This window comes from Chlorocebus sabaeus, chromosome 9 (assembly GCF_047675955.1).
Source record: "Chlorocebus sabaeus isolate Y175 chromosome 9, mChlSab1.0.hap1, whole genome shotgun sequence".
Lineage (NCBI taxonomy): Eukaryota > Metazoa > Chordata > Mammalia > Primates > Cercopithecidae > Chlorocebus > Chlorocebus sabaeus.
In genome coordinates, this window is record NC_132912.1 from 117,032,981 (window position 1) to 117,045,774 (window position 12,794).

Consider the following 12,794-nt stretch of genomic DNA (forward strand, 5'->3'; position numbering starts at 1 on the left):
GGAAGGGACAGGTTTGCTGTCTGAGGAAGAGAGGCCACAGGGCACTCCAGGCTCAGGGCTCCAGCCTCAGCTGGACAGTGACTCAGGCAGCTGTGGCCTCTCCAGGCTGCTGTCTACACAGCCAGGTGCTGTGGTCCTTACAGCAGAAACAGATGTTTGTTGGCCACAGTTGATGGTCTGGCTAGCACAGCCATGGGGTTCCAGCGGCCACGGCCTCTCCCTGCTCTGGTTCTCCTCCTCCTTCAGAGCCACAGACACGGCTCTGCCCTGACGCTGCTCCTCTGGGGGCCCTGGACTAAGAGTGATGGCTGCTTCAGCCTGATTCAGCCTGAGGAGGCCTGAGGGAGTGAGGACGTGTGCTCATGTGTGTGGGCAAGGACAGGGAGAGTGCCTGGTGGACACCACCTACATCCCCGCACCACATCTGGAACCCCCTGGGGTAGTTGGGTGCCTTGCACAAGACCAGGAGGGACCTAGCCAGGGGACTCGCGGTCCACGCCCATCGCTGGTCCTTCACAGCAAAGTCCACAAAGTGGGAGGGAGCTGCCTTTTCCTGTCAACTCAGTTGGCTTTGCTAGAAGTCTCCCTGGGGCCTGGAAGCTGTCCACAGGCAGTTACCACTTGGCTGAAAGGCCACCTTGGGATCGGGCCATTCCTGGGTGCTGATATTTTCCCCAACTGCAGCACCAGTTTCTTTCAAACAGGACACAAGCCCTAATCACAGATGACAATCCAAGAAGTCTACTCTAGAGGGGTCCACGTGCCCCTCTCCACACTCAGTGTCTGAGGCACAGGGCACTGGCCGAGGAGCAGAAGCCAGCACCAGAATCCTGGGGCCCACAGGGACTCACCATGGTCCAATTAACTTACAGCTATAGCCAGGTCCCAGACCCTGGGCCCCTCAGTCCATGCTGTTCGTAAAACACAATTTCTCGAACACTCACACAGTACTCAGTGCTCGTGAAACTCTGCCCCTACCCACCAACTGAGGACCCACCCGCAGCTGTCCCTGGTGGGGCAGACGATGGCACTTCCACTAGCAAAGCCCAAGGTACCTTGGGGTCAGAATCAGACGCTGGATTTAGGATAGAAAAGTTCCAGCCGTGGCTCAGAACAGCCACCTTTCCACTCCCACCAGCCAGCAAGCAATGCCTGGGCCACACCAGAAAACCTCTGGTTAAAGCCGTCAGCATACGGATGGGACAGCAGAGGCGCTGTGCTGTTCCCCCAAGTATCGGGACTGAAAGTGAGGGGAGTCTGGTGCTGGAGGGACACAGCTTGAGCCCTTGCTCTGCAACAGAGAGGAGCAAATGTCAGGGAGGCCCAGGCTGGGGGAGGAATTGGGAACAACAACAACAAAAACCTGCATTTAAATCCTGGCCTAGTACCTCCCAACTGTGGGACCTTGGCCAGTGGTTTTTAACTCTGAGTCTGTTTCTTCATATGAAAAACAGTGACGAAAATACCTATTCCTTGCTGGGTGGTGGGCGGATGGTGTGTGTGCATGGGATGGGGTTGAGGCTCAGGGTGTAACAGTGACTGGCACTGTTGGCATCACAGGGACCCCAGGGACTCAGGTTCAGTCTTGACATCAAGCCTCACTCAGCCTGAGATGAAGAGTCCCCACCAGCTGTCACCCAGCTCAAGGGACAGCATGCAGTGGGACACTGTCCCCGGTTCTCCAGAACTGCCCACCCACCCCACATGGTGGAGTCAGATCCTCAGCTGTGGCCCCTGCCCCCCAGGAAGGCACGAAAAAAGGGGCCGGTCCAGAGCCATTCTGGGGCTGGGATCCCCTCCACGGAAACATGTGCCCACAGATCAGGTGACCCACAGATCAGGTGACCCACAGATCAGGTGATGGTCACTTGGCGGGAGCTTAGCTTCCTGCTGGCGCTGACCCCAGACCCCCTGGCTACCCATATAAACCCTTCTAAGCTGAGACCCCAGTCCTGCCCCAGGATCCCTCCCCAGCCATGCCCTACAGGGGAAAGAACGTGGGTTCAAATGCTGACTCTGTCACTTACAGGCTGTGTGACATTAGGTTTCCTCACCCTTAAAATATAAATACTACCACTTACCTCACTGAACACTAGCACGGTATGCCACACACAGTGGTGAGGGGCTGCCAGCCTCAGCCCATTGAATAAGCCCATGTGATGAGACAGATGTGAGCGCTTCTTCCATATAAACCAGGAAACAGAGGGTTAGAGACTACAAATAACTTGCTCAAGGCCAAAGAGCTAGTGGCATGCAGAACTGGGATTTGAACCCACATCCATATGATTTTACAACTCCATCCATCCAAATTAATGGATATTTATGTATGGCCTACCTCTGTCCATGTCTGCAGATACTGGACACAAAATAGTAAACGAGAGACAAGGTCCCTGTCCTCAGGAGCTGACATCAGGAAAGGAGACAGTAAATAAGACTGTTCCAGTAGCACAAGCCATGGAGCGGGTAACTGGGTGGTGGGTAGATAGCAACCTGGGTGCAGATGGGGGAGGGATGCCTTACTTAGCCAAGGCAGCGGAAGTCTCTTCTCTTTTTTTTTTTTTTTGAGACCGAGTCTCGCTCTGTCGCCCAGGCTGGAGTGCAGTGGTGCGATCTCGGCTCACTGCAAGCTCCGCCTCCCGGGTTTATGCCATTCTCCTGCCTCAGCCTCCCGAGTAGCTGGGACTACAGGCGCCCGCCACCTCGCCCGGCTAATTTTTTGTATTTCTAGTAGAGATGGGGTTTCACCGTGTTAGCCAAGATGGTCTCGATCTCCTGACCTTGTGATCCGCCCGTCTCGGCCTCCCAAAGTGCTGGGATTGCAAGTGTGAGCCACCGCGCCCGGCCGAAGTCTCTCTTAAGAACTCCGGAGAGATGAGAAGTTAGTAGGGACCCAGGTGGTGCAAAATCCCTAAAGCAGGCCTGACCGCAGTGACAGAATCCAGGGGCAGAAGGCAGGCCAGTGAAGACCCTGTATGAGGAGGCAGGACAATGAAGCTGAGCCAGATCATAGGCCCTGAGGCCATGCTAAGAAATGGGATTTTGTTTTTTCTATGTTTAATAAGAACTATTGGTAAGGTTCAAGCAGGAAGTGCAGTATGATATGATTTATGAATTTTTACTTTTCCTTTGCTTTTTAACTCCAGAATAACATAGGGGAATGATTTATTTATTTATTTATTCACTTATTTTATATCTTAGAGATGGGGTCTTGCTATGTTGTCCAGGTTGGCCTACAGTGGCTATTCACAGGTGTGATCACAGTGCACTACAGCCTCCAGTTCCTGGCCTCATGCAATCCTCCTGCCTCAGCCTCCTGAGTAGCTGGGACTACAGGCATGCACCACTATACCTGGCTCTTGCAAATTTTTTAAAGGTCACTGTGGCCTAGGCTGATGACCACAGCTGTTCATGGCCCTGTTCACATGATACTGGATAAAGAGCCTGAGTAGCGTCAGGTGGCACTCAATCAAATTTCCCCAGACCCATCACCCTCAGCATCCGGAGTACCGTGGCCCCAAGCAAATCCCCTGTAGGCAGGTTTACTTTTGCTCTGTCCCTACCCGTGCCTTGTCCCCATCCCTGAACACAGTAGTTGCTCAGAAAATGCCAGACGCTGAGTGAACTGACACCTGTGAGGACAACTGGACGTTCAAGGGGCTCACATCAGGGAAATCAGGGGTCCTGGACTGACACTTACCATCTTGGGTGGCGGGAGGTCTGGAAGGCTCTTCTGAGGGGCCGAGGAGTGCTGGCTGGGCTCCCCATTGGGCAGCAGGCCCTGCTCCTCAGGCACTGTGGGCAGCAAAAGGAGAAGGCTTCGGTGAGGGGTGACCAGCCTTACACAGGGTCTCCTTCCTCAGGAATGCCCGGTCACACGCACCATTCCTGGTCACATGCACATGCACCTCTTTTTGAGGTGTAAATTACCCAGGCAGGCGGTCTCTGGAGCTGAAGTTGTTTTTCCTCCAAGAATAGGGTACAGGAGTGCCCCAGCCATGTGCCTGGTGTTTCTGGAAGCCTCTGTACCTGCTCCCCTACCCACCCCACGTCAAAAAAATGGTCTAGCCACAGAGCTTCGGCCAGCAGAGGAGCTGCCTGGCGGCCACTATATTGAGCCACTCTCAGCATGGACCCTGTGATTATGGCTTTTTCCTCCCACAGTATACCCGGAAGGCAAGCGACCCCCACCAGAGTGGCCAACCTCATCTGGATGAGTTCTGCCATGTCTCAGGCTTGGTGAGGGGCAGGAAGTGAAGGAGCCACACTGGGGAAGTGAGGCCACCAACCCTCGGTGCACTCGTAAGGAAAGGTGCCAAAGACACTTCTGAGCCTGTCCATTTCAGCCAGCCCTGGGACAGACAGTCTCAGGCAGGCCCGACCTCGGGGATTTGGTGGCTGATGTCTCAAAGACAAGCCTTTGACGGGACTGAGTGCTTTGCAATGCTGTGTTCCCACCCCTCTCTAAGCCTTTGTGTTTGAGTCACAGGCTTGGGAATTAGGAGATGGAGCTTCTTAGCCTGCCTCTTCTGCAACTAGGCAGCTCTGCATACCTTTAGGCCTCCCCTGGGTCTTGCCAGGCCCCTCCCTGGAGGTTTTAAGGGAAAAGCAGAGAGCAGAACAGAGCAGAAGAGGGAGGCACCATGGAAGACAACATATGTCCTTCCCATGGGAGACAAAACGTTCCACCAAAGACAGCACCTTTGAACATCATCTGTGACTATTAAGGCAGTTGCTGACACCACCATTTATTTCTCTCTCCTCTTCCTCAAAACAGACTTCTATCAAAAGACATAAAGGCAGAACCGTGGGATCAGCACCACACACAGCTGCTTTCTTCGAACATCTGAATTATGACTTCCTGTTCCTGGGATGATGCTGGGAACAGCCAAAAAGTTTTAGGGCCAGATTCCTTATCCAATGGGCAAGGAGGGGGTGGCCTGTTGAAACATCCCAAAATATATCAACCCAAAATACCACCAACCAAAATGTGGCTTCCAAAAATAACTCCGCCAGGCGGGTCTGTGTGCCGGCTGGGAGGAAGAGGTGGGACAGAACCAGCGTGGAGGTTCCCTCATCCCGGGAGCGGCCGTCCCGTCAGTGATCCCAGCCTCATACCTTTGCCTTGAGACTCTGCATTCTGTTGCTGGTTGATGGTCACTTTGTTCATATAAATGTACTCCTCATCAGAGCCTGCAGAAGGAAGGAGACACGGGCTTGGTGTGACTTCATGAAGAGAAAGGGCCTCCAGCCAGAAACTCTGTTACCCCAGAGCCGTTTTCGTCTGCCTGGGTTCCAGTAAAAGCACACAGCATTTTCAGTGGATTGAAAGAATAGTCTAACATGGAAAGGGCTGACAGATTTGCAAAAGAGAAATGACAAGTTGCTGACTGCTGGTTTTCTAGCCTGGCTGAGGGTGCGGGGGCAGGTAAGATACAGAAGGATAACTTAAGGAATAAAAATCCTGTGTTTTGGGAGGCCGAGGCAGGCGGATCACTTGAGGTCAGGAGTTGGAGACCAGCCTGGCCAACGTGGTGAAATCCTGTCTCCACTAAAAATACAAAAGTTAGCCAGGCATGGTGGCGTGCCTATAATCGTAACTACTCAGGAGACTAAGGCAGGAGAATCACTTGAACTTGGGAGGCAGAGTTTGCAGTGAGCCGAGATCACACCACTGCACTCCAGCCTGGGCAACAGAGTGAGACTCCATCTTTAAAAAAAAAGACAAAAACAAAGAAATCTTAAGTTCAAGATCTGCCTTGTATCCCACCAAGTAGAGATGTCTCTGGGCTTCCTAGCATTTCATTTAAATTGTAAAATATTTCCTGTCATTCTCACCCTGTCTAAATTACTTGAATGGGCTAATCTGAGCGTGTGTAGATAAGCCAGGTCACACTGAGGACCTGGAAGTTTAGCTCAGAGGCCTCTAGGTAGGGGGCCACTGGATGGGTGAAGGGGACCTGAATAGCCAAATCATGTGAGTTCTGAGTTTAGAGGGGTGAGTATCCTGAGAATAAGAACTAAAGAGCCACCAGCCACCTGCTCTACCCTATGGATTATACCCTGCAGTGGCACAACCCATGCCCTCCTTCAAAACCACTTCTGTGCAGGTTAAGTCACCTTTCCCATGCCTGTCTGGGCAGAGAAAAGCTGTCCTCCTAACTCTTGCTCCACTTCCAATCCCCCAAGGACCCTCTCTTCAGAAGTCTTCAGAGGAAGCTCGTCCTAGGGTTTCTCTTTGTCAAAATCCTCTTGAATTTCTTCTGCAGCCTTAATTTGCATTTCCTAGAAACTTGCGGCTGATAAATTCCAGTGGTTGGAGACTGCGTTACTGAGCCAAAGGACCCAATTCTAACCTCTGGCGAAGGAAGCAGTTCAGCGTCACTCTGTTCCACGGCCACAGACCACCCAAACTCCAGCCAACAGGCCTGCAAAAGCAGGGTCCCAGGAGCCAAGAGGAACAGGATGGGGCTAGATACAGCCTCAGTGAACAGCACCTGGGGTTGTCATCTTAGTGCCTTGCCCTGCCAGGACCAGTCAGCAATGTCACCCCTGTGCCAGGGACTGCAGCAGTTTAGGGTGGGAGCTATGAGGTACGAATGGAGTGAACCGAAACTCACAGACTCCCACCCACTGAGACTCAAAGGGGGCTGGGTCAGTCCCTTCTCCAGAACATGGCAGAGGGGAAAAGTGCCCTGCAGGGAGAGGCAGGAGATGAGGTCTCAACCAAAGCTTTGCCATAATGGCATAATTCTGGGTAAAGCACCTAACCCTTGTGCCTCCGTTTTCTTGTCTGCATAGTGTGGAAAACAATCGTAATGAAATACTGCTTGTTTTAACCAAACTCTTCAGTTTTCAAGAGTACAAAACTCAGATACTAGGGGGTTTGGAAAGGTAAGGTAACCTTACAACTAAGACGAAAAATGACAGCTTCAAACATGGGACGTGACTGAAAGGCTCAGCAACAGGAAAATGGTAACAAACCATGGCACATCAACATATACAACAGCAAGTCATGTTTAAAAACTAAATGGATTACTGAAGAGTGTATAAACTGGCATGGCCATTTTAGAGATGATTTTGGAGGATATGTTTTTGTGTTCATATTCTTTGACCCAGCATTTCTACTGCCAGAAACTTATCCTACAAATAAACTCTAGCCTTTAAAGAAAATTGTATTTAAGGACATTCACTACAATATTGCATTAATTTTTTTTTTTAAAAGAATACAAAATATGGCCAGGCACGGTGGCTCACACCTATAATCCCAGCACTTTGGGAGGCCAAGGTGGGCAGATCACAAGGTCAGGAGATTGAGACCATCCTGGCTAACATGGTGAAACCCTGTCTCTACTAAAAATACAAAAAATTAGCCAGACTTGGTAGTGGGCGCCTGTAGTCCCAGCTACTCAGGAGGCTGAGGCAGGAGAATGGCATGAACCCAGGAGGCAGAGCTTGCAGTGAGCTGAGATAGTGCCACTGCACTCCAGCCTGGGCAACAGAGTGAGACTCTGTCTCAAAAAAAAAACAACAACAACAACAACAACAACAAAAAACACCAAACAACTTAAATGTCTACCAATAGGTTAAACATTAGGATTCACCCAGCATTGAACTCTACCCAATCGTGAAAACTAGCAAGGTAGCTCTGTGTCTGTTTACAAAGATATCCAAGACCTAGAGTTTGATTATAAGATCATGTTTCAGAATAGCAAAAAAAGAAAAAGTATATGAATTGTCAACACATGGAAATGTGTGCATGCAGCAATTCTAAATATAAAAATAATGTAAAGCAGAAAACAGAGGAAAACCACAAAATATTCAGATAATGCTGATAAGGATCAGAAAAGGAAGTGGAAGAACATAAATAGTGTTCAGTGTTCGTTTTATTTTTTTATATCAAGTTCACACACCTAGACAAAAAAATAAAAGACAAGATGTTATTGTTTTAAATGTTAGATTCTGAGCAGGTGCTTTCTCTCTAAGATGACGATTTGTAAATTGCAGAGAAAACTCACACTGGCCACTTCACGAGGGTGCATCGGCCCACCTCGGGTGCGCTGCAGGCTGAGGCTGACTTAGTTTTGATTCCTAGAGGGTTGCTAATCTAGGACTATCCAGGTTGGGAAGTAAGAGGCTCCCAAGACCTTCTGCAATTGTGGGAAAAATACAGTAAACCTGGCCCTAGTCAGTGAGGTCACTGACAGTGAGGCCAGACTGCTCACTTCTGTCTGGGAGGTGGCAGCCTTGGGCTGGAGAACTTTCTATCATTCACTCAACTATCTGAAGAAGTGCATTCAGCATCAGCACTGTGCTAAGTGTTGGGGATACAGCAGAAAACAGATGTTACCTCTGCCTTTGTGAACTCCACAGTCTGGCAGGAGAGACATACCTGAATCTGATCATTACACAGTGGGTGGGAAATGACTATGACCTGAAGGTGTTGGGAAGATGAGCTCAGAGTGCTTGGAGGTCTGCAGAGGGTGGTCCTTCCCAGAGAACTGGTGTAGGGTGGGGAGGAGGAACATAAACCTCTTTGCTACCACTGGATACAGAGCATTTGAAGTGCTTTTGATCAGAGGGGCAGCCACTGAAACGTCCTTGGAACTTCTTAGAGTGGGAGTAGGAGTGTGAGGCAGGAGCAAGGGCTGGTATGGTAGGGACACAGCTCTCACTGATGAAGGCTGGAACAGACCACAGGGAGCCAAGCCCTCAATAAACAGATCTTAGTCTATGCCTGGACCTCTCCATCCAGACAAAAAGCAAAGAGGGTAGAAAAAATTGTTACACTGAGGAAAAAAACAAAAAACAAAGATCAGAAAACTCAAAAGAGACAATTCCCTTTGTGAAGTATAAATGCACACATACACATCCTGCCCAAAATGTGTAGAAGTCCCAGCAGCTCAGCCTGTGTGGACCACGGCTATCTTGAGATGATCACCTTGCCTCCACCTACAAGTCTCAACAGGCTGAGCTAATTTTTGGGTAGAGGTGGGTCTGGGAGGGCAAGAGAAAGAATGCTGTAATTTCAGGTGTGGTATGTCTGTTTAAGATTCTGTCCTGTGCGACACAACAGTTACTGAAGTGCAATGGAGCAGGGGGAGACAAGGTTAGGTCCACCTGTCCAGGCCCAAGCCCTGGCTCTGCCCTCACAGCCGTGTGTGTGCCCTCAGGAAAGTGACTTATAGAGACTTGGTTTCCTTGCTGGTAAAATGGGAATAAGGTTTGGGATAAGGAATGAATGATGTCATCCATGTCATTTACTACATTAAGTACAGAGACACAGAAAGTACACAGTAAATGTTGGCTGCTATTGTACCCAATCTGCAGTCTAAGGGCTACAAAGAAGGCTGGAAGGGAAGTTGTTAAACAGTGGCTATTAACAAGTGGGCTTCGCTTCTGAGAATACAGGCCCCAGGCCTCAGTGTGGCTGTGCATGGGTGGCACTCTGGAGGTGATTCACCTTGGGGAACCCATGACCAGTTCTCAGCAGCTTCCCACCCCCTACGAGCTGCAGAGTCCAAGGAGAAGGGGAAGGCCTGACTTTATAAGGGCTGATCAAGGCAGAACAAAAAGGTCATCCTACAGGAAGCCACATCACAGGTTAATTCAAAAAAGAGACCACATATAGGAGGTGCTGCCAGAGTGGTTAGCACCAAGAACCATGGGTCACACTTATCACAAACAGGTGGTTTCCATTCCCAACAGAAGCATTTTTTATCATTGTGCGTTCAAGGTGGAGCATATCGAAGTGGTGTGGGGAGTGTGCTTTTTAGAGGATTCCACTGATAAATCCTTCACGGAGTGAACCATCCCCCTCTAACTTTCCCGCTTTGTAATGTGGATTTCCCATCTGCGTTCCCACGGTGGGCTGCTTTGATGTGCTGCTGACCAGCGCTCGTGGCGGCAGGCAGGCGGACGCTCCCTACAAAGCCTTCAGGAGCATGGGAAGCTGCAAAGGCTGAAGGAAAACACCTCTGATGAGAGGCTAAGGCAGATGATTCCTCCAGAAGAGAAGGCAGATGGGCATATAGCAACATGCCTCGGCTTTACGACTGCTTATTCAGAGAATAGAAACTAGTTCCACAGGGAACAGGGAAGGGGAAAGTCCTCAAAATGTAGTCTGGCAGATTCAGGTTGGACACAAGGAAGCATTTCTGGACTGTGATGGCCGGGGCAGGTGGAGACTTCCCTTTCCTGGCAGCACTTGACCTGTTCCCGCTGGGAGGCAGATGGATTACATGCCCTCACATGGTCCCTGACTGTCCCCAAACAGCATTTCCAGTTCTTAAACATCTGACATAAAAATCAACTCAACTGTTACGAATTTACAAAAAGGGTTTTCCTTTTTTAAAGGAATCTGAATTTGCTAGAAATAAAACCATATGTCCACAAGAAGACTTTTTCAAGAATATTCCTAGCCGTCTCATTCGTAATAGTTCAAATCTGTGACCAACCCAAATGGCTATCAGTTAAGTGAAAGGATAAACAGACTGTGATATATTCACAGAATGGAATACTACTCAGCGATAAAAGGAACAAACTACAGACACACTCAACAGCATGGATGAACGAATCTCCAGAGAAGCCAGACATACAGTACACATCATATGAATCCAGTTATACAGAACCCCAGCACAGGCAACATGAATCAGCACCATGGTTGCTCGTGTTCGGCGACTGGGAATGGCCAAGACAGAACTTTCTGGATAATGGAAAAGTTCTATATCTTGTCCTGGGTGATGAGGAGACAGGGGTATACAATTATCAAAACTCACTGAATTGATTATTTCACATATGTGCACTTTATAAGTAAATGATCTCAATTTTAAAAAGACAGAAAAATTATGGATTCAGGGTTCTGTAATTTACAAAGTCTTCCAACTGTGTTTTCCCTTGGGTTGTGTAATATAGGGCAGGTTAAACTCTCCAGGTCTATTTTCCCCTCTATAACAACAGCAACAGCCTCACAGGGATGTCTTAAAAATGAAATGGGTTATTACATATACTCATGAGACTGTTCAGTAAGCCCTAGCTATTATCATAGTTCATTATTGCATCTCTACTTTCAACCAGCAGGGAAGAGGGCTTTGAAAATACTTCATTTAAAACCTCACTCATGGGCTGCTGTGTCAAGTGGTCAGAGATTTCTGGGGCTCCAGCCCAAGTCGGGTCAGTCCTGCACCATTGTTATGGGGTACAATGTGTCCCCTCAAAATTCATATATTAAATCCTAGCACCCAGTATGTCTCGGAATATGATTGCATTTGGAGATAGGGTCTTCAAGGAGGTAACTAAGTTAAAATAAGATAATTAGGGTGGCCCTAATCCACTATGACTGATATCCTTATAAAGAGAGGAGATTAAGGCCAGGCACAGTGGCTTGCGCCTGTAATCCCGGCACTTTGGGAGGCCGAGGTGGGTGGATCACCTGAGGTCAGGAGTTTGAGACCAGCCTGGCCAACATAGTGAAACCCTCTCTCTACTAAAAATACAAAATTAGCTGGGCGTGGTGGTGGGCTCCTGTAATCCCAGCTACTCTGGAGGCTGAGGCAGGAGAATCGTTTGAACCTGAGAGGTGGAGGCTGCAGTGGACTGAGATCATGCCACTGCACTCCAGCCTGGGCAAGAGAGCAAGACCTCGTCTCAAAAAGAGAGAGAGAGGAGATTAGGGCTGGGTGCGGTGGCTCACACAGTACTTTGAGGGGCCCAGGCAGGGTGGCTGGCTTCAGCCCAGGAGCTCGAGACCAGCCTGGGCAACGTGGTGAAATCCCATCTCTACAAAAAAAAAAAAAAAAAATACAAGAAAAGAAAAGATAGCTGGGCATGGTGGCATGCACCTGTAGACCCAGCTACTTGGGAGCCCAGGAGTTTGAGGCTACAGTGAACCATGATCGCACCACTGCACTCCAGACTGGGTGACAGAGCGAGCTTCTGCTTCAAAAACGTTAATTAAATAAGAAGAGGTGATTGGGACACAGACACAGAGGAAAACCCATGTGAGGACACAGGGAGAAGACAGCCATCAGCACGCCAGGGAGAGAGGCCTCAGAAGGGACCAAACCTGTTGATATCTTGATGTTAGACTTCTGGCCTCCAGAAGCGTGAGAAAAGAAGTGTCGTTTATAGCACCCAGCCTGTGGTCCTTAGCTATGGCAGCCCACACTGACTCACAGCCATCTCTATTTGCGTGGAGGCCTCTGCACCGCCCGGGGCCCACACTCACTGCTGCTTTTGGTGTAAAGCCGGAGGAGCTCCGCCAGGCAGCTCTTCTTCACCAGGGCTGTGCTGCTCAGGTTCTCCTGGTCAAGAATCTTGAGGAAGTCATCCAACTCCGTCAGCAGCTGTTCCAGGGCTAGGGACAGGAAACAGAAGAAACTCACAGTGGCTGCCCTCTCTCCAAAGGCCCAGCTCAGATACACCTCGAACCCCCTGGTCCCAAGAGGAAGGGTTTGGCGTGCGGGCTGGCAGCGTGTGGGGCGACTGGGCAGATGGCATTCTCAGCTCCAGGGCCACAGGGAGAGAGAACCAGGCCCTTGGTTTGGAGAGAAACAGCCTCCGCTGAAGCCCCAGGCTTACCAGGTGCTGGAAGAGTGACCATGGCCTTGTCGGCCGACTTTCTATCTCCTCCACTGCAAACTTCTGCACTCACAGAGTGCTTGTGAAAACTAAGACTGTACTACCTCCAAAGTGCTCTGAGGGCCGCTGAGCTCTGCTCTTAGAGCTGTGGCTAGAATGAGGGTTCCTCTCATCCAGATCCTCTCTGGGGGCTTTGGGCCCATTTACTTCTTAGGTCT

The 12,794-nt window shown here is 49.8% G+C and overlaps 1 protein-coding gene across 4 annotated transcripts in view; it reads right to left on the minus strand.

Moving 5' to 3' along the window:
- Positions 1-12,794, minus strand: part of AFAP1L2 (actin filament associated protein 1 like 2) — a 108,391-nt gene that overhangs the window by 32,427 nt on the left and 63,170 nt on the right. For all 4 annotated transcript variants that reach the window (XM_007964141.3, XM_007964146.3, XM_007964148.3 and 1 more), the window contains 3 exons: positions 12,224-12,352; positions 5,116-5,190; positions 3,698-3,792 (listed from right to left, as the gene is read on the minus strand). In XM_007964141.3, coding sequence (XP_007962332.3) covers positions 3,698-3,792; positions 5,116-5,190; positions 12,224-12,352 — 299 coding nt within the window. The remainder of the gene's footprint in view (positions 1-3,697; positions 3,793-5,115; positions 5,191-12,223; positions 12,353-12,794) is intronic.